At 35.3% G+C, this 27,943-nt stretch overlaps 1 protein-coding gene across 1 annotated transcript; it reads right to left on the bottom strand.

The window, feature by feature from the left end:
* Positions 1-3,384: 3,384 nt before the first annotated feature.
* LOC142344880 (uncharacterized) lies at positions 3,385-27,717 on the bottom strand. Its single transcript, XM_075396924.1, has 6 exons — positions 27,487-27,717; positions 26,695-26,814; positions 22,666-22,847; positions 14,972-15,217; positions 9,002-9,247; positions 3,385-4,079 (listed from the first exon to the last, which is right to left on the bottom strand). The coding sequence occupies exons 1-6, from the start codon at positions 27,647-27,649 to the stop codon at positions 3,609-3,611; spliced, it is 1,428 nt and encodes a 475-aa protein (XP_075253039.1). The 5' UTR covers positions 27,650-27,717; the 3' UTR covers positions 3,385-3,608.
* Between the last annotated feature and the right edge of the window lie 226 nt (positions 27,718-27,943).

Raw genomic sequence — 27,943 nt, forward strand, 5'->3', positions numbered from 1 at the left:
AGTTGCTTCCATCCTTCGCAGCAGACCTTCACGATAATAATAGAGGAACCACAATTTTTAACGTTGCTTTTGCTTGAGCTGAAGATGACCTAAGAGGATCTTTAAGTCCACTCAATACATGTACAGGGGGTATTCTCGGGGCAGTTCGCAATTTGAGTTTTGCCTGAATTTGCGGTGCAAAAGTGTAGCTAGAATGATACCTCACTAACAACTGTTTACTTTGCGTGAGATTATTTATCCACTTCCAAAATGCGCTGTTCATTTCGGAGACCTTTTCCATTTCATAGCAATTTCGAAAAAAATGTTGGCAAAATAGTTCCTTATTTCACTTTCTCTCTGAATGCCATTGACCGACACATTTGACTATAAAAACATGGAATAAGTCCACCTTATATTAAACATTAAATAAACATTAATAAACTAGACTAGAACATAGCCGGCAGATTGCCGGAATAGCTGCGAAAGAATAGACCTGCGTGCCATATAATAGAGATAGAAACAGATACAGATCTAAATTGAAAAAAAAAATCGACGCCGCTCAAAAAGATAGGCTAAAAAACATTCAGCGATAAATCAATAAAGGTTGTTAAAATTCATTCCACAGAAGCCTCTTATTAGGGACCTTTACTGCACATATGAGTTCCTTTGACCTTAAACAAATTCAAATTAAACCTAAGTTTTAAAGTGCAAAAGTCATTTTATTGAGTGAGGTAAGTCACGTATGATCAAAATCTAATCACACAAATAACCTTAAAAACTTTCGCTAAAGCGAGTGAGAAATGACGTCACACGCGCAAATGCCGTTAGTGAGAGGAAGAAGTCATTCAGAAAATTTGACTTTTTCAGCTTTGCTGTGTGAACAAATGTAAAACGAAAAAAGAGCGTCAGACGACGAAACAAAAAAACATAGCCGGAAGAATTCCGGAAGCGACTCGAATCACCAAAACTTCGCAAAAAGCTGAAGCCATTACCTTTTGTATTAAACCATTAACTCATTACCTCCCCGGGTCTGATCTAAAAATCGGTGAAATTTAAACCACCGTCACCAAGAGAAAGAAAATGCAGCAAAATTTTATAACTGAAAACGTTTGGTAACGTTAAAAAAGTCTGAAATTTTTAGGATGGTCAAAAAACTGATAACCTGACAAAGCTGACAGGGCCATCAGTTGCCCTCAGATAATTATTGATTCTAATATCAAAAAGATCGCGAAAGCAAACGGCAGATAAAAACTTTTCAAAAAAGACAGGAAGGTCAAAATTATTCAAAAAAGGGTGCTCAAACATAAGAATCAGAGAACCACTACAATTAGATTTCTAATCACGGCAATTAACACAAAAATATCACATGATTTTTCCTTGTTGTATATATGCTAGACAATATGATTTCATACTAATTCAAAAATTAAATTAGTCATAGAAAAACAAAAGCAACAGAACAATATTCAAAGGCGAAAAATCGTCTATAAACAATACCAAGCCCGGAAGAAAATTTCAATGAATAGTAATAAGTAGAAATGTTGGAACAGACTTTCTAGCAAACTCGCAGTACTGCCTTACTTTGAATTAAATCAATTGCAAACCGAAGAAACCAAAATCTAAGAAAAAGCTGAATTCATTCAATTTTTAACAACCGAAAAAATCAATATAACGAATATAAAAGTAGGTGCCAGGACAAAACTGGCATGATACAAACGAGAATGTGAAGAACATGGACACAACACCGTAAGAACACCGTAACAAAAAGACCAATTCTTGATTTTTTGAAAGTTAAAAATCAAATTTAAAAAAATTAAGAAAAACGAGTACATTTCATTGATCAGCATTCGAGACATAGAAAAGACAACGAGTCATGCGAGACAAAAATCCAACTTGCTGAAGAGAATAAAACAAGAAAAAGCAGAATTCCGACATGCGAAACAATGAAACATTTTGCAAAAAAGTGGTCAAAAAATATTTAAGACTGCATTTATGAAAAAAATTTATCTGTTTTTTCAAAAACTTAACACCAAAAATTGATTGCATTTTTATTGAAACGAAATTAAAGTCCCTCCTGTTCCGCAAAATACTATTTCTAGTATTTAAAAGCAAAATACAAACAAAAAACTGAAAAAAAAATTGGTAAAAAACTCCGAAAATCGGATTAGCAAATGTACAATTTTATGAAAATCTTCATCGAGGTAGAAAGAGGCATTGAGTATATGAATTATCAAAGGGAAGTTGCCATATTATCTGAATTTTGACAAAAAACAGCTAAAAGATCCAAAAATGAAAAAATTAATAGAAAAAAAAGCCAAAAATTAACTAAAAAATCATGAAATATGTGCCAATTTCGCATTTGAAACGCAATTTCAGGCTATGCAAAATACTGTATTATCAATTTCTGGGGTTAACATTTCAACATAGCATCGATTAAAAATTATTTCTACAAAAAACCAAATTACAAGCAAAAAAACTAGGCCACTTAGACGAAAAAACGGCTAAAAACGGTTATCTATATGTGCCATTCAGTCAAAAACTACATTTCAATGTCAAAAAGTCATTCACTATACGCAGCGCATGATCAAAAAACTTCTCTCGCTCAGAAAAAAATAGTTCACACTGCAATTTTACTCGCTTTCGCTTTTAGGTCAAAACATCGTCTGAACGAATAGTACTTCCGGTAAAAAAAAAACCTTAAGAAAACCAATACTCCTCTTCGAGTCGTAAAAAAAACCAGGAGCACCGCAATATAGCTACGCTCAGCTTACAGCTTCGCAGCTATAATAAACATTAAATCCACCTCGCCAAATTGGCAATTTGCAGCCAGAAGGCTGAAAAATTTGAATTCATTGGGATTTGTTTGTTGCATTCTGGTTGGTCAACACTTCTATCAACACATGATACGTTACGTGGACGTACTTCAGTCTTTTCCATTGCTTCCTGTTTTTTGTGGTTATTTTATTAAATCTGCAACGGGTTAACGCCAATTTTGAAATTGCGTATCATCTTTAAGACAGATTAATCAGTCAACTGATGCATTGTGTAACTTCTGTCGTTTACATTTGTCCTCACACTCTATGCCTTGATTCTCTAGCTCGCTTCATCGATTTCACCTTTGTCTTTAACTGAATGCTAATTTATCATCAACCGCCTTTCGATTTAGAACTCCAAATTTTTTTGCTCCTCGTAAACGCGCCTTCCAGCGTTTGCACCCTAAACGTTTTCTGCTGATAAAAACAGGACCAAAACTCTCCATTTTACGAAACAATCTTTTACAGCAATAACCTGCTACCGGTAAATATTTGAATGCGCCTAGATTTTCAAAAACAACAGGTACGATTTTTTCCATTCATCAGATATAACTCCCTATAACTCTCAAAATTGGTCTGCTGGGGCAGCAAAAAGTGATATGATAAAAATAAATTTAATTTACCCAGTATAAACAAAATAATTTTAATTTAAGTTATTTTGACAAATGTGATAATGACAATGCATTCTCATTTAACTAACACTACTGCCGTAGACAACTGCACCCAAAATATTTCTCAGATTAGTAAATTCTAGCATTTTCAACAATTAGTTTTAACGAAAGCCATGAATTTAAGTAACGAATGAGTTAAGTTATAGTATTAAGGCAGCGACAACTTAGACGCTCGCTTCTTTTTATAATTTCTAGCTCCGTTTTTGCTGAAGGAAGTGAAACGTCGCAACGAGAAAGACTCGCCCTCACTGTTTGAAGGTTGTTTTGATAGCTTATTGATTGTCGCCTTTTGCGGTGGCTGATGAGCGATTGTGACTGCACATACAGATGCATGGTCCATTTTACCACGAGTGTTTGCCAGCAAACTTTTGACCTCTGGTGACTTTTGGACCTTTTCGATAGACTTGCGATTGAGAATGGAGATCTGAGAATAGATGTCCGGATCCTCGAGCACGGCTCGCTTGTCTTGGCTCATCAACAGAGCATGTCGCATCAGTTCTCCACATAGACTGCTCGCAGTTAAGGTCTCGCCCGACCTGTGTGAGAAGCTGTTGAGGGCCACTTGCATGCACTGCAGGGATACTGCATGTCGATCCTTCAAGTTCAGAGAATTCACATCCTAAGAAAAATCAACATGATATCCACTGAGTAAAGAAATAGAATCACGGTATGCGGTAGACATGCACATTGGATATATTGAAATATAATCCGACTAATGTCGGAAGAACTGCTCTGGCACGACAGGCGAGGCAATTTAATCCAGGGGCTGTAGCCTAGAAATTTTTCTTTATGGGTGCAAAATAGACCACGCCGGGATTCGAACCATGAAATGATGTACTTCAGATAAGAATTATTGATTGACTGATATGAGGCAATTTTTAAACATTGCCAACAGATGCCGAAAAACAGCTGCCAACTGAAAAGTTGAGTTCTTTCAGAAAAACTAAGAGTGTGTTTCTAAATTTTTCGAAGATGACATTGTTGCCGGAAAATGGTCGAAATGCATTAGCATGAATTTTATTAGAAAGAGATTTAACTGACGGCGTTCTTTTTTAAGACAGAATCATTAAAAGTTATGCGCATTTTTATCAGTTATCGTGCTGCGCGTAAATTGAGTTAAGATTTATCTTGATTCGTATAATAGGAGAATAAAAAGCTATCACTTACTAACTACCTTTTGACCTGATAAGAAATAAAAAGCAGCAGGACCATTTCTGAATTACAATTCAAAGAATTGAACAAACTGAAGACAATACAATCAATCACCTTAAAAGAACAATCAACGATAATTTTAAAAAATCACACCAAGACATCCGCGAAATGTCATTGTGGACAGCACAAGTGGCTCTCTTGTGAGTCACATTTTCATCAAACTAACGATTTTCTACTCATAACTAACTTTTTTCGATTTTGACACGACTTGCTTTCAAAAATATTTTTTTTATTTGCCACCCTCTGTCGTTTCTTTGATATTCTGTCACATAGGCTTATTTTTGATTGGTCTCCTTGAACATTTCGTTAGCCATTTAAGGGCTAATCCAAAATTTTCAATACAAAAGTGGAGTTTTTAACGAGTTTGACAAAACTTTTCTTTGATAATTATCAGATTTTTTTTATTTTGCCAGTTCTTTTGATTTCTTTATTGTTCTGTCTTTTAGTCTCACTATTGGCACGTCCCGAGGTTTCTAATGAGTTATGTTTGGATCTATTTAACTGTTTTGATTCATAGCTAACAGCTTTCATGACTTAGACACTTGTTTTAAAAATTGAATAGACTAAATGATATAATTGAATCAAGTTAAGGGCTTCAGTTTATTGCTAATAAATTTATTGGCTTTTACAATTGTTTTGAAAAATTGATTGTTTTCTGGATTCATTGCTAATTTTTGAAAACACGTTGTGTCAAATTCGTTAAAACCGTTATATTTTTATTCAAATTAGTAAAAAGAAATTAAATACCTTATGTGAGCCATTGCTAAGTCTTAAAAAACAACAAGTTGCCTTTTTCTTGTTTTAAATAACTTCAACTATACATTATTAAAACACGAGTATCAATCACCTCTTAAAAGTAATCGTACAAAAACGAGAAAATCAGGTCGAATTGCCGCACGTGAAAAAAAATGCTTTCAAAAAACGGAATCTTTTTTAACACAGTTTCTCAATTTGCTTTAAAAGAAGTTTGGGAAAAGGTCACACCTTAAAACACTCGCTTTTCGCTCCTCTTATTACTCCAGTCTGATTATAATCACTACTACAATTTGACTTTTCATTGAAAAGAAAAGGTCAAAAATCTTCCTTATAAAATAGCGCCTAAATATTTAATCAATATCTTAACCTAACAAAAAATTATGGAAATGCTCAGAAAAACCGTACGCACTCGCTAAAAGAATTGTTTTAAACCTCAATTTCTCGCATTCAAAACAGTAGTATCAAAACCAGTGTTCGCTACACTCTTCAACTTTTTTCAACGCCCAAACCACTCGTTTCACGCATTACATTTCAATCTTCAAAATCCACTTAAATAAAAATGATGAACTTGTTGAGCTGGCAGATGACCAGAAAAAAGCTGCAATAGCTTTGATCTGCAGTTTCAAAGATAGTAAAAAAACAGACCAAAACCGAGATGTTATATTTTGATTAAGAGCCTGCATAACTTATTGCTGCTTCAACTAGCTGCTCTTAAAAAACCTTCAATTAGACTGCCACACACATTTGACCGTAGCTATGAGAATAAAAGTAATGAAAAGTGGATTTCAGAGTGAGGAAGTCATGTTTGAGAGCGAGGTAAGTGACGTGTGAAAAAAACAATTACGCAAACGAAAAAACTTCTCTCCACTAAAAGTGAAAAGCGAGCACGCAATTCGGTTCAAATTGCATGCACGAATGGAAAAAAAAGCAGATTTAAAGAGATTGTGACCTCATAGTTTCGTAACAAAAATCTTGAGGACAAAAAAACATAGCAGGACAAGTCCCGACACAATACAAAGCAATTTCATGGCCTCAACAAAAAATTAGACCATGAATGGACTATGATTGACTTGAGAAAACCGTTTAGACTAAAATCAGATTTGAAAAAATTGAAAGAAAAACGGTTAAAAGCAATGTCAAAATGCCGCAAGTGAACAAAAAACCACTAGCGAGAAAGAAAATTTTTGTTCAAACACTACTTTCTCACTCTGCTTTAAAATTTGAGCAAAAATGCACGCTACAAAAACATTCGCCTTTTCTCTCCACTTCCTATTGCGATGAGACCAAAACTTTAATTTGAATTTAAAAATCATTAAAATGTGTAAACAGCTCTTTAAAACAGCCGGAAAATCCCGGAAACGACTTGAAGGAGAAAATTGACCAACCTAACTGACATAATGAAGATCAAATTTAATAATACGAATCATTTTGAAGGAATAACAGGAAAACAAACAAAGTAAAAGTATCTCAAAAGCTAATAAAAGCATCTAATAAAGAATTTTTGTTAGTTACGACTCAAAAACAACTACTGACAAAAGACAATGCGACACACTTAGTTGTCATTCAATAAACGACTACCCACATTGAAAAAACGACTACCAAATTTACAAAAAAAATCAACAACATTTCATGTAGAGAAAACGGAGGATAGGGAAAAGAAAGAGAATATCAAAAAATTTTCTACCAAGTTACTACAAAATTTAGCTACAAATTATCGCGATATTGCTAACATTGTTCGTCCCCTTATTTTGAAAAAAACTGCTATTACTACTTCTGGTCAAACACTCACCCACCCAACCCCTGGCAGATTCAAAACATACCCGGCAGATTGCCGGAAAATAGCCGCCGTTGATTCCCATAACTCTATTGGGATTGAAAGAAAAGAAAATATCAACAAAAATTGGTTTTTGTATAAAAACATTTTTAAGTGCGATTTATTTTGATGTCATTTTGCAATTGAACATACTCCTGTCTCTCAGTGAGAGGCTACAGGGTCTAGTATCAATACCAATAAGCATTATAGATAGTAACTAAAAAATATGAGAACAAAGTTCAAGTACCGGGCATCTAAAAATGGGCTTTATGGGTTTATCCCGTTTCTATTTCTGACTTTGATTTTTTATAATGACTCTCTTCATTTTGAATTGCTTTGCTGAGCCGCTGCTGTTTAAAAGGACTTTGATCAGAATGACAGAAGAGTAAAACTAGCCCAGAGAACTCAAAAAGATTTCACGCAAAATGTCGAAAAAGCTGCAAAATGGGTAAAGCGAATAAAGTTCGACGAAGTAAAAGAAAACTAGGAGCGCTATGATAGCCGGCTGAGAAGATGAGGGCGGCTATTAATTAAACAACAAAAAATGTAAAGAACGGAAAACAACAAAGAAATTTGTATTATTTGAATTCTTGAAAAGTCTCTTGTTTAGCTTCAAGTGGCATTTCAGGAGCAACACCTCTAGAAGAGCTCTAAATGCAGATTCAACAAGAAAAACCACAAATTCAGAAGACATGTGCAAAATTGAGCAAAAAAAAAGACGAAAATCGGTCAACATTTACAAAATTTTCAATCAACTATCGTCAACAAAAACAGCTCAAAATATAATCACAACAATCAAAACCAGCCAAAACAAGTGAAACAACTAATTTTAATCATATACATCCACCCAAACTTCAAAGAAAAGTACATACAGAATTCAAAAAATAACTAAACATGCAAAAACATAGCCGGCAGATTGCCGGAATAGCTGCGAAATAGATGCGTGCCGTAAAATACAGATGGAAAAAGATAGAAGTGAGTTGATAATAGTTATCGCCGCCGCCTATAAAAAAATTTTCCCTGTCGCGTCTCGAACCGGCGATCTCCGGATTAACAGCCAGTCGCCTTAACCACTCGGCTGTCGGGCCATACAATCTGTTTTCTTACAATCAACTTTGTTTTAGGAACAGATTCTGTTTCTGAATAACCGCAATTTAGGTCACGCAGAAAGCGTGAAATCAAGCGCGAAAAAGCCATTTAAGCAGTGACGAGACAGAATGTTCTAGAACAAATGTAAAACGAAAATGAAGCGTCAGACGACAAAACAAAAAAAACCAAGAGCACCGCAATATAGCTACGCTCAGCTTACAGCTTCGCAGCTATAATAAATGATTTTTTAAGAAAATTTTGCAAGGACACGAGACCAAAAAAAATTCTTTGAGCAAATAGAGAAATGAAATGCTCGCAAACAAAAGGCAAGACTTAATAGGTTAAGAAATTTGTCTTCAAAAAAATTTGAAAAAGACACTTCTCCAATACTCTAAAAAGACAGCACCCCAATACAATTCAAATTCTTTGAATTGCAAAAAACCAAGAGACGGCCAATAATAGCCCCAGCTATGGTTTGCGGCTAGAAAAAGACACTTCTCTGTTGCTCTTCTTCGAGTCGTAAAAATGAGAGAGCCTAAATAATAGCCGTCGAGAGGCTGACGGCGGTTATTAATAGGAGAGGTCGACGTTCAAATTTTAAACATCTTGAGAAAACATGAAATGGAGCTTAAGGGAAAAGTGCTGCTGGGAGAGATTGCAGGTGTACTCACCACTGCAATGTTTTGGCCGCCGTCTGAATCAGCTCGTGTTATACTCTGCAACCTCTGCACAACTGGGTCGAAGTTATCAGATACCCCGTCTGTTGTCAGGAACACGATGTCACCCTGTTGAGCATAAGCCATTGAGTATGTCAGATTGCTCAGCAGTGGCTCATCACTAGGTGTCACTGGTCCAATCGCACCTCCTGTCTCCCGTCCAACGTCCTTTGAGAAGTCATGGCTCGTGATTGTCAACTCCTAAAGGTAACAATACGAAACTATAAACGCTGAGGGAGGATGGCATTTCTTGAAGTGTATCAGATTTACAGACATAGCAGTCAGAAAATATCTGCGATAGAATCAGAGACCTGCAGTTTCAAAATAACCTTCAATGAGATATACTCAATTGACCTCTACTCCTCCAATTGAAAATACCAAAGACCAATTTGAGAGAGCAAAGTCATTTCGTGGCTAACACAGTAAGCGAAGCCGGTGACCTTATATGGGCAAATACGAACAAAATATAAAAACAATCAGAAATTTTTTTATTGAAGATTTATTGTTTTAGGAATCACAACAACAACACTTTTAGAAAAATGACTCTACGCATCCTTAGAATGGGTACACAAAGCAACAATCTTGTGGGTTGCAATGACAAAGCAAAAAGAGGTAAAAACAGAAGAAAATGGCAAAAATCAGAAAATCTTTGAAAACCCGTGGCGTCAAATTAAACTAACCTCATTAACACGCCGTAATCCTTACCAAATCTCATCATAAAACTTCAGAAGTAAAGAAAAATCCTTTTAGCGGTTCTAATGTCTCAAACATAACCGACTAACGTTGGGCGAATTGCTCCCAAACGACCGGCGAGCGGTTGGCTTCGTCAGTAGCTAGCCAAGGTTTTGTGAGGCTAGCTTTCGATTAATTGAAGGGCATTAAGGTGAGCGCAGCGCGGGTGCAAAAGTCGATTGGGGGACTGATGTGGATGCGGTAGGTGGGGGTGTGGGATCAATTTATAAGAACCGCCCTTCACATTCTGTTAATGGCATGCTTGAAGATTAGTGGGCTGAACGACTCTAAGAGATCTTAATGCAAACTACGCGCTACCTCGTAGTCCCATTTCTTAAGAAGAAAGTCAAATGGGTCAGACGAAAAATCGGCCAAGCGAAAAGTTGCATAAAAGAGACAAACAGGATTAATATATTTGCTACAAACTGCTTTTGAGAGCAATTACAAATGATTTCCTAAAAAGTGCCGGTTAAGTCATTTATGATAAAAACATTTCTATAACTCATTGTTAAGGAGGATCAGAGATGATGACATTAGGCCATATAACAGCAGTTGAAGTGCGGCATCAACAAAGGAGTTAAGGAAAGAAAGAGAGCATGCGAGAGATAAAACGTGAACGAAAAGCGAAAGAAATAAACCCCAATCAGCAGAGAGAAAAAAGAGAGAGAAGAGAGAGAGAGAGAGAGAGAGAGAGAGAGAGAGAGCTAGGAATATTTTCAATCATGGGATTCGACTATGCATCTTCTAATTTCCTAGGCTTGTTAGTAAATAAATCATATAGAAAAGTGAAAAAGGCAAAATTAAAGTTTTCAACTTCGCAGTAAAGTTCACACTTTTTTCTCGAAGGTTCTGTCAAGTAACCCTTCTCCCAGACCTAAAGTTTTTTTTGGCCACTAATGGTCAATAAACTCGGACTATTGAAAAAAGGACACAATTATTGAAAAATTTCGGAAACAATTGCCAATTTTAGCAAAATCTTGCTAAAATTCACGATAATATATTAAGAACCATTTCATTATCTCAAGAGACTATCCAGTATCCGTTTCAAGCCTGAAATAGTTTCAATGGCTCATAAAGATCCATACACTTGGAACAAAAACTTTCTGGAAATTTGAAAAAGAATAAAATTACATCCAAAAATTACTATAACTGGAGTGATAAAAAATATTGATCACCATTCCATTAACTCTAGAAACTATGCGGCAGCTTATTATCAAACCTTGGTGGAGGTCCCACGGCCTTTGAGGCAGAAAAAGTCGAAAAACACGAAACACTTTCAAATTTTTTTTAAAAAATGAGGCTCAAAACCTGAACAATGACTATGTCAAAAACTTGAAAAAAATGGCAAAAACTCTAAAAAAAATGCTAAAATTCGTGACGTTAAAATCTTGCAAGACATTCTATTACATCTATAAATTAAACAGTAACCTATTTTCAAACCATAGAGGAGGTTCCTTGGTTTTTGAGGCTGAAAATACCTTAAAAATCGACAAAACTTGAAAAAAAGCAAGTTTTATTTAAAAAATTGCCACAATTTGTGACATTAAATAGTTGAAAAACCATTCCATGGCCAATAAAAATTTGTCAGCAACTTATTATGAAACCACTTAAGAGGTTTTCTGGCCCCTGGGTCTGGAAAGACCTGAATAAGGAAAAATAAATGTCAAAAAGTTGGAAAATGCCAGTTTTGTTTAAAAAATGCTATGATTCGTGATGTTAAAATGTTGAAACCAATCCATTACCACTATAAACTATGCAGTAACCTATTATTGAAACCTAGAGGAGGTTTTTTGACACCTAGGACTGATGAAAATCAAAAAATTTTCAAAAAGCTTGAAAAAAATTCTGCAAAATATAAATATGCGTATTTTTAGCGAGCGGTTGTTCATCAGCTAGAAAGGGGGGTGTAATAGGGAATATGGTGGTTGAGAGCAGAAATAGGGTGGTTGGGGGTGGGGCAACAGTGGGCTGTGGGGTAATAGCGCGCAGGGGGGTGCGGGTAATATTGGGGGGGGGGGGGGGTTAACAGTGGAGGGGGGTCTCCAACCTGTAAGAACCGCCCTTAAGTATAAGTCTCCAAAACAGTTTGAACTGAAACAGAGCTGAAAGGCTCTAAGATTAGATTACATAATGCCCGCTTGGCGCCACCTCTTTATCCCGTTTTTGAAGACGAAAAGTCAACAGCGTCAGACGAAAAATCGGTCAAGCGAAAAAGTGCATAAAAAAGACCGAAAGGACTAATAGAATTGCTACAAACTTCGTTTGAGAGCAATTAATAAGGGACAACAGAACCACAACAAGACATTCACAATAGTGAAATTGTGAATGTCTCGTTTGTGGTTCTGTTGTCCCTTATTCAGCCATTAGAACCACTAAAAAGTTTTTTACTTCTGAAGTTTTATGATGTGATGTGGCTAAGGATAACGGCATGTGTTAATGAGAGTGTGAACTTGTCGAAAACAAACGGCATCTCAGTCGATAAAAATCATGTTAGCCAAAAGTTAGAGCCAACAAATTGAAGAAAATTGCGTCGCACAAGAAGCTCCATAAGAATTGGAGTTTTTGATAATAAGCAACAAGACCACAGGAAAAACACGTGACTAGAAATAAACTTTCATTTTTTGAAGATGAACCGCTAAAATCATAAAAAAGATGATATGAACGCAAGCGACTAATGAGATTTCCATGTTTCTCAGTTGCAACAGACGAAATCCGCCATTAATGAGATTAAGGGAACATGAATAAGTTCAACAAATACTATCGAAGCTCAACAAATCGCTTATAATTTTCGAAAACGAACAGTTATAGAGAGCACTAGCTTTGAACTTAACCAATTAAATCAATTAATCTAGGCATCTTTAGCTGAGCCAGAAATGAGATCAGTCATTAATGAGACTACGAGATAAGACATAAAAATGTTCTAAAAAACTCGCATAACTCAATATTTCCTAAAGACAAAGAGTGAAAGTCATAGAATCAATATTTTTGAACTGAAACAAAATCAATTTAAATATTCCCTGTTAGTAAACTATGAGACCGGTCATTAATAAGTTTAAATGATAAAGACAACAAAAGTACAAGAAAAAGTCCCAAAACCCAAAATTCACTAAAAACTTTAGCAAATAAAGTGTCAAAGTCAATAAAACACCTAGACAAGAAAACACGTCATTAATTAGGTGCATTTATACTTCATTATCAACCAATGGGACTTTTCATAAATGATATAAATGCTGAGAAGTAGTCATAGCGCTAGTAAAACGCTAGTAAAATAGCGCTAAAAATAAAACATAGCCGGCAGATTGCCGGAATAGCTGCGAAAGAAGACTTGCGTGCCGTACCGTAAAATAGATAGAAACAGATTTGAAAAAAAAATATCGCGGCCAACTTTTATTCAAATGGGGTATAATTTGAGAACAATTTTGGGTGCAAAAACTTGAAGACGCAGAGGTTCGAAATCTCAACACCCGGCGTAAGAAACGGCTCCGTTAACCACTAGGCTACATGTCCCTTATGCTCTCTTATATTACAAACACCTTTGTTTTAGCAACAGTCAAAAATTCTGAATCTCAGCAATTTAGGTCACGCGAAAAAAAAGAAATCAAGCGTGAAAGAGTGATTGAAAACGTGAAGCGACAGAATGTTCCAGAAAAAAATGTAAAACAAAAAAAAACGTCAGACGACGAAACAAAAAAACCAAGAGCACCGCAATATAGCTCAGCATATAGCTATGAAAAAACTCACGAATATGTGTCAACGAAAAAACTCACAAGTAGTGTCGAATTCAATCAATTGCGATCCGATGCAAGGAAAACACAAATGAATCATATTATTAGCACTCGATAGAAGAAAAACCGAAAAGAGAATTCAAACTGCAGTGGTGCTTTGAAAACAGAACACTTCAAAACTGCTCGATTAATCGCTCCTTTTACTGCTCCAGCTTGATTAGAATCACTACTTTATTTGATTTGTCATTGGCGTAAAAAAACGAAATCAGAGATCTTAAAAAGAGCACACCAATACAATCCAAATACATCGTTTGAGAGCAATTGAACAGTCAAAATGGTTTTTAAGGATTTTATTTCAATTCGATCAAGAGTGCCGTTGAATGACTTTTCTGAAAGAGATGCTAGTTTGATCAATATTCAAGCAACAGCTGATAATTGACCCGATTTATTTCTGGTGAAATATACCGAACGAATCAATGCAAACTACTCTCAAACAACCGGCCACGGTTTGGCTTCGTCTATAGCTAGCCAACACAGAGAGGCCAGCCGCACTGGGAAAGGGGATAGGGAAGAAAAAAAGTGCGTGGAAAAACTACCGAATTACCCTTCACACCATTAAATTCTGTTCGTCGGCAACGTTTAAAGAGCTACACTGACTTGAGGTCCTTCCTTTTTACCAGTTTATCTCAATGATATTTCGGAGAAGTCAAATTGCTCGAGAGACAAAAAAAAACATTCCAAAAGACAACAATTAAACAAACCGACTAAGGGCAGACAAACTGCTCTCAAACGACAGACGGTGCAATTTTATATTGAGGAGGTGTAGCTAAGAAAGGGGGCGTTGCCTTTATGCCTCATTATCATCCAATAAGACAATCCATAAATGATATAAATGCCGAGACAACAGAAATAGACATAAAAAAGCACGAACATCCAAAATTTATTAATATTTAATGAAAACAAAGAGTCGGAGTCATAAATAAGCACGAACTGCACGTCCATGAATTCAATCAATTGCGAACCGGCGCAATGAGAACACATGTGTCATATTAATAGCAATCAAAACACGCTTCAAAAAGCACGCTTCAAAACTGCGCGATTTTACTGCTCCAGCTTGATTGCAAGCCCTACTTTATTTGACTTCTCATTGGGGTGAAAAATCCGAAATAAGTGCAGGCCTTATAAAGAGCACACCAATACAATCCAAACACTTCGTTTGAGAGCAATTACATACTTTAGTTTAAAACATTTAAAATGGTCAAAAATGCCTTCAAACGTACAGTAAACTGCTGATTGATGTAGGTTTTCACGTGCAGCTTTGATTTATTAAAAACATTGTTTCAATGTTTAAAAAACAGATCACCATAACTCCTTTCCGAGTTTAAAAACCATGCGAAGGCCAATAACAGCTGCGCTGGGCTATCGTAGTCAATAAAAATTGTTTGAAAGTACGCTTTGGAGTATTTACCTCTATTAAGAATTGTTCCTGATTTTCTACATCTCCTTGGAAGTTAGCTTGACTGTTGTCCTCTTTTAGACGCCTTGCGAGGAACGCGTAACTGTCTCCCACATTGATGGTGCAAACTGCATGTGTGTTGGGATCAGAGGCCAAAGGCACTATGAACGCAATACAGATTGTAGTGCACCAATGCACGTTCTTCAACACACAAGCGTGGGCTGCCATCAAGGCCTCTTTCAGAAGAGCAAATATATCCTGAAATATCAAAAACAACACTATAAAGAACATAGCTGGCAGATTGTCAGAAAATAGCCGCAATAGCTTTGTAGATCTGCAATCTCAAAAAAAAGTTAAGACAGACCAAAAAAAATCGTCTTTTCATTGAAGGCTGATGTTATGTTTTGATTAAAAATCTGTTAAAGTTTTTGCTGCCTCTATTCGCTGCTATCAAAACATAGCCTGCGATTGCCGGAAAATAGCCGCGATACTCTTGTGGCCTTCCATGCATTGAAACAACTAAAGAAACAAGATAGGCAGATCGACCAAAGTCTTCTAGTAGACTACTAGATTTTTTGGGTTAGATACGTACTGTCAGTTTTATGATACGCATACGGTCTATAAGGAAAAGTCCTAAACGAGCATTTTCAAAATTGATTTTCGAAATCAAAAACTCAAGACTAATACTCAAGAAATAGGGCATATAAGTTTGGCACTACTTAGATGCACACTATCTATCTTTAACCGGTAAATGTTCATGAAATAAAGTTCCATAAGTGAGTTGAAGTAAATTTTTTTGAGTCAGATAAGTCACGCAATCGACCTGAAAGCAGATATGACGTCAGGCAGACAAATTTCAACTGCAAAGCAGTAGAAGTCACTGGTCAGACGAAACAAATCGAAACAAAAAAGTCAGGGTAAGACGAAACAAAAATCTGTTTGACGAAGTTAAAAACATAGGACAAGTCCTGACGTACAATTCAAGAAATTTTCATTGACTAAACAAAAAACTAGGCCTAGATTGAACTTTGAATGGAGTGGGAAAATCAAAAAAGCAGAAAACCAAAGTGAAATTGCCGCATGTGAACAAAAAACCACTAGCGAGAGATTTTTTTGTTCAAACACCGGTTTTCTCACTCTACTTTAAAATTAGAGCAAAAAAATTTCACGCCGCATAACCACTCGCGTTTTCGTTCCACTTCCAGTTTCGGCGTGACCAAAATCTCTACTTCAATTTGACTTCAAAATTCATGAAAATGTGTGAACAGATCTTAAAAGACAGCGCCCCAATACAATTCAAATTCTTTGAATTGTAAAAAAACCAATAGAAGCACAATAATAGCCCCAGCTATCGCTGTGCGGCTGTTAATAATAGGATTTTGGTTCCAAAAAGTTTGCTTCCAATCTATTATTGGAAAGTATTTTAGAGGACACCTTTGCTCGAACTGTTTCGACATTGAGCTATCCCAAATAGAGCTGTATAGAGCTGTAAGTAGAGCTGTAAGTCTCAAAATACCAATAAAGGATGAAACTTAAAATTGAGATAAAACATTTCACACAAATTGTAAATTGTTTTCGGCCGGGCAACTGGACTGACGGATCATAGACAAGTATAACCTCCATAGCATATTGCGTAGACTGTAGGTATACTTCTATGGTAGGCAATTCAGCTGCTCACAATATACGCTTCTCAAATAAATTTGGTCAAAAAACAGTGATGCTCATAATGCGAAAATGCTGAACTAAAAGGGGCAGCCACGGCTCATTATTGGACATACCTAATTAACGTGAGCAATGAAACTACATTGGGCACCATTTGTATTTAACTGATAAAGTAAACTGACGACAAAAAGTAAGATTATTGAGTTTCAAGAAAAATGAAATTCAGTACGACAAAAAATTGAAATAAAGACCAACATGGTCGAAAAATTTTGATATTTTTATATAAAATTTTAGGCTTTTCATAATGAAAAATATCTTATAATCTGTTTTAATTCAGGTAAAATAAACCGAGAGTATCAATGCACAAACAGGCCACGGGTTGTCTTTATCTATAGATAGCCTACACATAGAGAGGCCAGCCGCAGTCAATTTGCTCGAGAGACCGAAAAAACATTCTAAAGCGAAAAAGTTTACGCTAAAATTTTGCAAAGACATTTAAACATACCCGACAGATTGCCGGAATATAGCCGCCGTTGATTCCCATATCCACGGTTGGGATTCAGAGAAGGGACAAAAATAATCAAAAATATTGATGTCATTTTGTAGTTGAACATACTCCTGTTTCATAGTGAGACGATACTGGAGCTAGTATCAATACTAATAAGCATTAGAGATGGTAACTAAGACTTAGAAGAACAAAGTGGGAGTACCGGGCAACTAAAACTGGCTTCTATGGGTATATATCGCTTCTATTTCTGATTTCGTTTTTTGATACTGACTCTGTTTATTTTGAATTGCTTTGCTGAGCAACTGCTGTCTAAAAACACTTTTAGCAGAATGGGAGAAGAGTGAAACCAGCCTAGAGAAGTCAAAAAGATCTCACGCAAAAAGTTGAATAAGCTGTGAACTAGGGTAAAGCGAAAAACTTTTACTCGACGAATTAAAAAAACATTGCATGACACGTCCTGACGTACAACTCAAAAAATTTTCATTGACTAAACAGAAAATTAGTTCTAGAACTGATTATGAATGGATTGGGGAAACCATTTAGAAAAAAATCCGATCCAAAAAATTGAAAAAACAGTAAAAATCAAAGTGAAATTGCCGCATGTGAACAAAAAACCACACGGTGTTTTTGTTCAAACACAGTTTTCTCACTCTACTTTAAAATTAGAGCGAAAAAAATTCACGCCGCAAAACCACTCGTCGTTTTTTCGCTCCACTTCCTGTTTGGCGTGACCAAAATCACTACTCCAATTTGACTTCAAAAATCACGAAAATGTGTGAACAGATCTTAAAAAAGACAGCGCCCCAATACAATTCAAATTATTTGAATTGTAAAAAATAGGGGCGCTATAATAGCCGAGTGAGAAGCTGAGGCGGCTATTAAATATATACCGTCTAATCTCAAATGAATTGCTCTCGAACGATAGACGGTGACATTTTATATTGAGGGAGAGTAGCATAGAAACACAAGGTCTTTCGCAATATAGCCCCCAGCTTAGTGGTCAGAGAACCTAAGCCCCCCCCCCCCCAATCATGGTGAATGTATCATCATAATGGGGGCTATAATTTCAAGGGGGCTATAGTGGGGAAAGACCCAAAAATTTATGGGCGCGGAAAAACCGAACGAACCCACTGTCGCTTTTATACAAGCACCAAACTTTATTTCAGACTGAGAGCAATTCATATCAATCAAAAATGAAAATCGAAAGTCATTCAAAAGTCCAACTATTTTGTAAAACAAAAGCGCAAAAACAGTCAAGCAAAAATTTTGCAAAACTCACGTTTAAAATAAATGCTGCAAACTGTAATCGAGAGCAATTAATAGCAGAAAAAAAATTAAAAACCTCATGAAGAAACAGTACCAGAGCTACTCTTCACGTCGAAAATATCAAGTCATAACAGAATTCTGAAGTCATAACAATATCCCATAAAATTCAAATTCTCGAGTTGTAGGCAAACAGAACTAGAAAAATAGCCAACAGGAATTGCTGCGCGGCCATTAAGGCAGAAGATTTGAAACTTCAGACTGAAAAAAAACTCCGAAAATGCCATTGAACCGATATATTTTTGTGATCTATCGAATTGCGATATATTTTTTTGGGTTGCAAAAATATTCAGTAGAAACTATGACCAGATGTTTAAATTTTAAAATTTTCTCCAATAAATGCTGTACTTAATTCAAAACATAGCCAGCAAATTGCCGGAAAATAGCAGCCGTTGACGCTCTTGATGTACATTGGAATTGAAACAGAAAAAGAAAAAAAGAAGAGATAGAAATTGACTGATTTTTTTTCTTTTTTTCAGTGTCAAAAAGTATTCTAATTTAGGGTGCAATTTCAATTAGATTCTTAAACTATACTTAATTCAGCTTCTAAACTGAAAGCTTAATATTATTGTCAGCTAGCAATCTCTCTAACTTTGATAACCTAGTGCACTATGACATAATAACAGGGCTGTATCGGTTTATTCCCGTTTCTTTTGATTTTACTCTTTTGACTTTGGCTGTTTTAACTACATTACGTAATTCAATACGTGAAAGAATTTAAAATCCATTCAGTTGAAAAAGTCAGTGAATTAAGTCAGAAGTCAAGCATGAAAATCGTGACTTATGTAAAACGCAAAACGTGATCAAAAGGTAAAGCAAATTTAAAAAGAGGAGAGCGCCTAAATAATAGCCGTTGAGAGGCTGACAGCGGCTATTAATCAGTAAACATGAAAGAACATAAAAGTCATTTTGGTTGTTGGTATTTTAGGTAAAAAGTATGATGTGAAAGAGCTTACCAGTCGATTCAAAAACATCTTTATGTTCGTTTAGCAGTAAATCTGTCTAACTATGCTTTAGTAATAAACTTTGCCGCAACCATGAGATCGTAGGGTAATTATTTCCAGTGGTAGTTTTTCTGTCGCATACATCAGACTTTGATACTCAGCGTAATCTGGTTATCTATACGCTTTAATCCTTTTGCAGACAAATTTGAAATAAAAACCCACTGAAAGATGCAATGGTAAAATTGACTTAACAACTATTAATCTCATCTTCAACTGTCTTTGATCCCAAAAAAAGTATAGCTAGCGAATACCAGTAACCGTTCTGCACAATACAACGTTCAATTAATTTTTGAATATCATCTTGAATCTATTTGAACTCCAAGATATCTGCAGCGTTGTGAAAGTTTTATCAGGTTTCTTTCAAATTGGATGTCTGGTTTATTTTCTTATCCATTCAAGACAATGCTCTGAATAACACGAGAACTGTAGCCTCGCCATTACTTTGCGGTTGAAAACTAATTTTGTGAAGACTTTGCCGAACTTCAGGCGGATTTAAGTTCAGGCTTATTACCACAAGCAAACTAGTTCAGCTGCTTAGCAAACTAACTCAACGCTTCTAGATTACCCAAAAATTTAGGACTCATCGCAGAAAATCAACTGGTTACAGGTGGGTGTAATAGGACAGGTCAGAAAACTCCTTTCGAAATTGCTTTATACTTTGCTAGAGGGCAATTAATCAATCACGTTTATCAATACACCATCAGCAGCAAGAAAGGGTAAGCAACTAAGCACCGGTAGAAAAACCGAGAGAAATTCAACTCAAAAGCGAGCGTAGGCGATGACCGCTCTCAATTGATCGATAATTACCAGGCATACCTTGTATGTCTCGTCAAACAACAATATATCAAACTTTCAAAAGCTATTTAACTTTTTTATCTTATATTTTACGCCAAAATAGCATAGCCCCACTTTTAGAAACAATTTTTTAAACTTTCGCTAAAAATGGTGACAAATTATGGTCGAACACGGGACTTTTCTTGATAAAAATATAGGATACAAACTTCCATTTGATTTTTTTGAAAGGTTCAGCATAATTTTTTTCAAGAAGAACGGGAAAGCATAGCACGCAGATTGCCGGAAAATAGCCGCCGTTGACGAGCTTTATGCACATCGGGATTGAAACAGAAGAAAAAAGGGAAATTGACTGATTTTTTTTTAGTTTCAAAAAGTGTTCTAATTTTGCGAGCAGTTTCAGTTAGATTCTAAAACTATACTTAATTCAGCTTTTAAACTGAAAGCTAATAAACTTGATACCGATATCAGCTAGTAAACACTCGATGAACTTCGATCAAACTAATTCTCAATGACCGGGCTTTATCTGTTTATCTCTTTGATTTTTACTCTCTGTCTCTTTTGGTTTTACTCTTTTGACTTTGACCGTATTCAATAGATTGCGTAATTCAATGCATGAAAGAATTTAAAATCCATTCATTTGAAACAGTGCGTGAAGTAAAAGCCAAACGTGAAAATCGTGACTTAAAACGTAATCAAAAAGTAAAACGAATTAAAAAAAACATAACAGGACAAGTCGTGACGTACAATTCGAAGAATTTTCATTGACTAAACAAAAACCTAGACCTAGAAGGGACTATGAGTGATTGGGAAAACCGTTTCTAAAAATGAGATCAAATAAAAAAAAACAGAAAATCAATGTCAAAATGCCACATATTCCACAAAGAAACCACAAGCGAGAATTGGACATTTGGTTCAAACAAAAAATAGGCCTTGAATAAACTATGAATGGATTGGAAAAACGAATTAGTAAAAACCCAATCAAAAATCGAAAAAGCAGTAAAAAACAAAGTGAAATTGCCGCATGTGAACAAAAAACCACTAGCGAGAAAGCGAATTTTTGTTCGAAAACCATCTTCTCTCTACTTTAAAATGTGAGCGAAAAAATTGCACGGCGCAAAACCATTGGCTTTTTCGCTCCACTTTATGTTTCGGCGTGAACAAAAGCACACTCCAATTTGACTTCAAAAATGAAAATGTGTGACACATCTTAAAAAAAAACATAGCCAGAAGAATTCCGGAAACAACTCGAAGAAAGTAGAAATCCACTTAAACGCCATCCAACTACTCATCAGACAAAACGAGCCTGCACTAATTTATGATTTTTGTGAAACAAAGCCATAAAAAAGTAAAAACAAGAAAATTGAGATCCCGAAATTGAGAAAATCAATTTTGAGATCCTCAATTTTGAATCAATCCCGAAATTGAGATCATCAATTTTGTCATCAATTGAGATCCCGAAAAAAGTATCTCTGCCAAAACTTCTTCATCAAAACAATTAGTGCCTACTAATACTACTTATGAACTTTTTTTAAAATACTTGAAGCCAAATCATGAAAAATAAATTCTTACAAACAACTTGCACTAAAAAACTAGAAGTTAATAATTTTTAAATATTGCATAAGCACATAAATCCAAAAAAAATCCTTTCAGACAATAGGTTATCCAGATGCTCGCAAAACAATAGGCAAGTCATAATAGGCTAAGAGTCTAAAAAACGGAAAAACGAAAAACTGCAAAAAAAAAATAGTTTCAATGTTCGCCATTTTTTGTCATATTTCTCAACAAAAATGCTTCTTATCCGCGAAACGGTGACCAATTGTTATCTAAGAATTGCTTTATTCATAGGGGTCTTTTCAATGCCCGTTTGAGGTAGTAACACAAAACAAACGTCAAAAAAATTGCAAAAATTAGCCCAAAAATCAGCAAAATAAATGACAAGCCTCCAAATTAGCATAAAAATTATATGAATTTCCAGAAACCTTCAAACCAATACTAAAACCAGCCTAAAATTAAAGCAAAGTCATAACAAAATCTCAACCAAAAAAATTGAAAAAAGACTGCTTTAAAATGTCCCACGTGAAAATTTCGCCCGCTTGCAGAATTTTTGTTTCACACCTCAATTTCACACTCTCTAGAAAACAGCGATGAAAAAAACGCTCTCTTTTCACTCCACTCTTCATGTTGTTCAGCAACAAAATCACTCAAAATTTTTTCACGTGTTTCATTTCCTGCTTCAAAATTCACTCCAATAAAATTGATTTAAAAAGGACTTCTCCAATACTCCTCTTTGAGTCGTAAAAAGACAGCGCTCCAATACAATTCAAATTCTTTGAATGGTAAAAAAGGAGAGCGCCTAAATAATAGCCATTTGAGAGGCAGACGGCGGCTATTAACAATTCAGAAGAGGGACTAACATGTGTATTCATAGGTTGTTCGCCCTGTTCAAAGCAGTGAGCATTAATGTATCGAAGAGCACCATAAGCAGCAGATCGTGCAGCCATCCGAGATTTGTTGCCGCGATTGACTCCATCACAAATTACTAGCACCGAGTTATTGCCACGTTTACACAAACCGAAACAGTCTGCGTTGGGGTCAGCTGAAATAAATGCATTTATGAACAACGCTAACAGCACAATATATCAAAACAACCGCCAAAGATCGGGCAAATTTTTATTGTTCTCACACAACAGGACCAGGGGGTTGACACCTGAAAACTGGCTGAATGGGTCTAGTTTAACTAAGTGCGTCTGCGGGGACAAACATGGGTTTCAAAGAACCGTAAAGGTTGAAGAAAACTGCATCGCAATTTTATGTTCTCGAGGATGACAAAACGTGAAATGGTTAGACGAATAATCTGCCATTCGGAAAATTGCATAAAGGCCAACAGTAAAAACTTAATTGCAACAAACTTCGTTTGAAAGCAGTTAATTTAAGTAACGTTTAAGCAGGAAAAAAAAACTTCACCCATAACGGGAGCAATAAACAGGCAAATAAGAAAAATTTTTAGCTGCTATGGAAATCATTACTTGCTTCGGTTTCTCAGGTATCCACAAAAATTGAGCACATCTAATTCCCACAATGCTTTCTTTCCTTTTAAGATTTTCAATAGTTGAACCTCATACACAAAAGTTAACTAAAAATTAAAATGCTCTCAAAATATTATCCAATTCCCGAAAGACCTAATCAGTGTTAATGCCCCAACTGACCTTCAGCCCGCCTTCTAAAAAAGTAAAATTGTTTTGGAATTCAGTCATATGTCATTTGGGGTTTATCTATAAAACGTAAATTCAAAATTTATACCCACAACAAATTTGGTTGAACGTTTAAATTTTATTAACCACATTATAAACCTTATGAATAGCTTGGTCCTTATACTACAAGTGTAAATACATTCTAAACCTTGAACTTGTCTATCCATTGGACTAAAACATGTAATTTCTTGCTCGTGTAATTTAACCATTTCACTATTTAATTTTCCCTCAAACTTATTTGTTGTTTTTTCTATCCAATTTCTCCATATAACTTGAACAAGTAATTTGGACAAGAATTATGAACTTTAAAAACATATCTTATTCAGAGCAAAAACTGAAGTCATGCATGAATTTTAGAATACAGCATTCATTTCAGAAGTATAAAAAAAAACAAAAAGATGCTTTGAATGGAGTGTTGACAAGTGGTTTTAAGAAAAATTATGACGAAATAGAATCCCCAAGACCCAAGAGCAATTTGAAATTAAATTAACAGGCCAAAAAAATCTACAGTCCTACATGAATAATAAAAAATTTAGTCGCGTGAAAAACAATGTATCGCATTAAATACCAACCTAAATCAAAAAGCCAACTAACTGTACACCTCAAAAAGGAATTCTAAAAAAGTTGCTAGTTAATGAGTTTCAATTACTGATATTTATTAAAAAAAAAAACTACAAACTACTCCTAACTACTAATCAAAGAACGGTCCTGCTAAAATCATTACAAAAAGATAACCAACTTTTAATTTGAACAAAATAAGAGACGCTTTTTATTTAAAAAAAGGCGTCAAGAAGAGCTGAAAGCATTGTTGACTAAGAGATACTTTAAACTAACCTAGGATACTTAAAATAACAGTTTTGCTATATAAGTGTAAGAAAAACTGTCTGAAAAACGAAGCTTGAACTCAAATTACCAAATATACATCTGACCTAAAAATGTAAGTGAGAATCTGAGCTGCTCAACAGAAAACCCGCGCAAAAAAAAAACAAAAAAAAACATCTGAGATGTTAATTTCCAAAAACTGGTTACAAGATATCATTATCAACCTAGCTTAAAATAGCAGTCGGGCGGAGGCGAGGCCTTATAATGGACTAAATATAATGAATCTTGCCCTGAAACAAAGGTAATTAAATTTTCAAATGTCGCTTCGACGCTCAAAAAAAATAGATTATCACAACTAAAATTTTGAACTATTCTAAAGAAAACGGCAGCCAGAAAATGGACGGAAAAAGTATATACCAATTTTTTGAAATAATCCATATAAAGAAGAATAGATTATCACAACTAGAATTTTGAACTATTCTAAAGAAAACGGCAACCAGAAAATGGACGGAAAGAGTATATACCAATTTTTTGAAAAAATCCATTTAAAGAAGAGGAAATAAAGAATAATCCATATAAAAGGATAAACAGCTCGTCAGTGATTCGAAATACAAAAATTGGTTTTAACTACTACTACAAGCAACCATGAATTACTACAAGCAACTACGAAACATGAATATTCAAAGACGAAAAGCCCAAAATATTCTGCTACTTCATATATTTCGAGAAATAGTTACTTATAAATATGTTGTTGAAGTACCCATAAAACTCAGTCAAATTGCATCAGCAAACACTAGCATAGCAGGCGGGTTGTCAGAAAATAGCTGCGATAGCTTTGTGGACATGTGGTCTCAAAAATAAAGAGAAACTTTATTTCAGATTTTTTCTAATCGCTGAGATTTCGTACTTTGATTTGGGAGCACATTGTATATTTGATGTGTCTTTTATTTGCTGCCCTTAAATAAAATTCTATTAGATTGACATATACTCAGTTGACATCTCCTTGAATTAATGTCAGCAAAAATCAATCAGAGATTAGAAAGGTCATCTTGAGAGCGAGGTAGGTCACATAACGCGAAATCACGCTAATGAACAAAACACACGCTTTATTGAGAGTGAACAAATGAGAGTGAACAATTGAGAGTGAACAATTGTGAGCAGATTTGAAGAGAGCGTGGTCATATGGTCTTAGCCAAAATGTTGACTACGAAGAGAAAACCGATACAAGGCCAATGATAATCCCGCTCACCTATAACTATCTTAGTTTTCAAAAACAAAGGAAAACAAACACAACCTTTCCCCAATGCAGCTTTCAAAATAACATTCTGATAACAGATCAATGCTTGTGGATGCCAGATCAATGCTGTTAGCGACAAAAAATCCCAAAAAAACAGACACCCCTATTCATTTTAGCATTCAATGAGAAATGTAAAACCATTATTTGACGGCAATATTGAAAATTATTTATCGACGCCCTAACCCGGGTCTCTGACGGCGTGAAGCTATGAACAATGTTTACAACTAATTTGAGCTACAGTTGCTATCATTCTTAAAGAGTTTCTTCTCAAACTTTGAGTTTTGCGGCTGAGTTTTGACCTTTTTACAATCGAAAGCAAGATCGGAAAATTTTGGAAAAACCGTCAATTTGTCCGTAATGAAGTTTGTCGAAACAACTTTTATTAATCCTATCTAATCAAAGAAAAAGCAAAAAATACAAATCAAAGAAAAATGGGGAATAATACCTTCCACAATGTTGCAAAATGATATGAGAAAAATGTCACTCATGAAATAAACAAATTTCTGAAATTTGCTGTTAAAGCAAAAACCGCAGGGAATTAAAAACAAGTCATACACGCAACCAAAACGCCTTGAAAGTTGATATTAATAGTCTAATGTACCTCATTTTGTTCCAACAATTAGTTTCAAACCAAAACGCAAAAAAGAATCTAGAACAAAAACGCAAAAACGGTCAAGCAAAAATTTAGCATAAAAAAGACACGTTTACATTAATTGTTGTTGTTGTTGTTGTGAGTTTTCGGCATCAAGCCGAGGGGATTGCTCCCATAGAAGTTTTGGTCTTGATTCCACTATTTTCTGCAATGGGAGCAATCACAGAAAATGGTCCATGTACACACTACTCTTTCGTTGAAGTTCAACATCAGACAACTTACTGACAACTCTTAATCTGGGCATCAAAACTGCTCTTTACGGGCGACAAATTGTCGGTTACAGAAAAATTAAGGGGGCCGCTACCACTAGATCCTCTAATCTGTGGGTGTTTTATTATTATTATTATTATTATTATTATTATTATTATTATTATTATTATTATTATAAAACTGGCAAAAATTGTACTGTTAGTTTACTCACCAGTTATTTTGTAAGTGAACGGATTTTGGTCATACAATGACATGGACACACCGTAGAAACCTTCATCAGCAAGTGACCAGTTGTTTGTTCCAGCCACATGAGGCAGTAGAGAGCTCCGATCTGAATACAATAATTTTGCTTTTTTGTAGGAAATATGTAAACTGAATGCGTAATCGTTGGGTTAAATACTTGCATGTTAAATATATCAAATCACCATGCGTTAATAATTATAAACTAAATACACTGATCGCATAGGCTGTTCGTATGTGCTTCTAACTATAAAATAAGATTTAAAAGAACCAATTTGTCTATTGTAAGGTATTCTTCAAATTGATCGACAAGGAAGCCACTTAAAGCGTGTTTAAAAGTATGCTCACAGTTCAAAGTATACCTACAGTTCAAAGTCTAACTCGTGAGTGCAGCTTAATCCCCTTCTCAACGCTTTTCAGATTCAGAGATTTTTTAGCTGCATTTTTTGTACATGAGGTGTTTGGTTCTTAGGTAATGCTTAATATTTAGGCGGCTAGCAAAACTTTAAAATTTTGCGACGTTCCACAGGACCTATGACTTTGTAGTTTCACTAAGCTAATTTTTGAGACGAAATGTTGTCCAGCTGGCAAGACCCCCTCTTTTAAAATATCACCAGAGCTTTGTAAAACATGACAACTTCCTGCGCAAACAGCAAAATTTTATTCCCCAGTTAATTTGACGATTTAAGCACTGTATATTTCTAGCAGTTAAAGTTCACTGTTAATGATTAGGATAATTCTCCACTTGGATTGAAATAATTACCTTCAGAAGCTAAGATTCTTTGAAAACCAAGATCTGGCCCGGTTAGAGCATTTTGAATATCCTCACTCAAGTAAGATATTTCGAGGCAAGGCAAAGTTGCCCAGTATTCTCGCACCGAATACACGCCATTTAAATGTATCCTGTTAACAAATTCGTCCTCCATCGATCCCAAAATTTGCTCATGGCATTTACATTACTCACGTTAGTGCTACATATTTCTAAAACAAATAATTCTTCTGTTTCAACATAAGAAAAGCAGAATACAGGGAACAATACACCGCCTGTTCCGAGGCACTAGCAATTGGGAAGCGTTCCATGAAGCATTGACAAAAAATGAAAAAAAAATTGGGAACGTAATCAATATCCTAGGCATTGAGTAGGGAATATTGTCAAGGATACAATTAACCAGCAGCAAATGAAAGAACAAAGAGAATATAACGCTGGCGTAGCCGTAAAA

This window comes from Convolutriloba macropyga, chromosome 8 (assembly GCF_964194025.1).
Source record: "Convolutriloba macropyga chromosome 8, txConMacr16.3, whole genome shotgun sequence".
In the NCBI taxonomy this organism is placed as follows: domain Eukaryota; kingdom Metazoa; phylum Xenacoelomorpha; order Acoela; family Convolutidae; genus Convolutriloba; species Convolutriloba macropyga.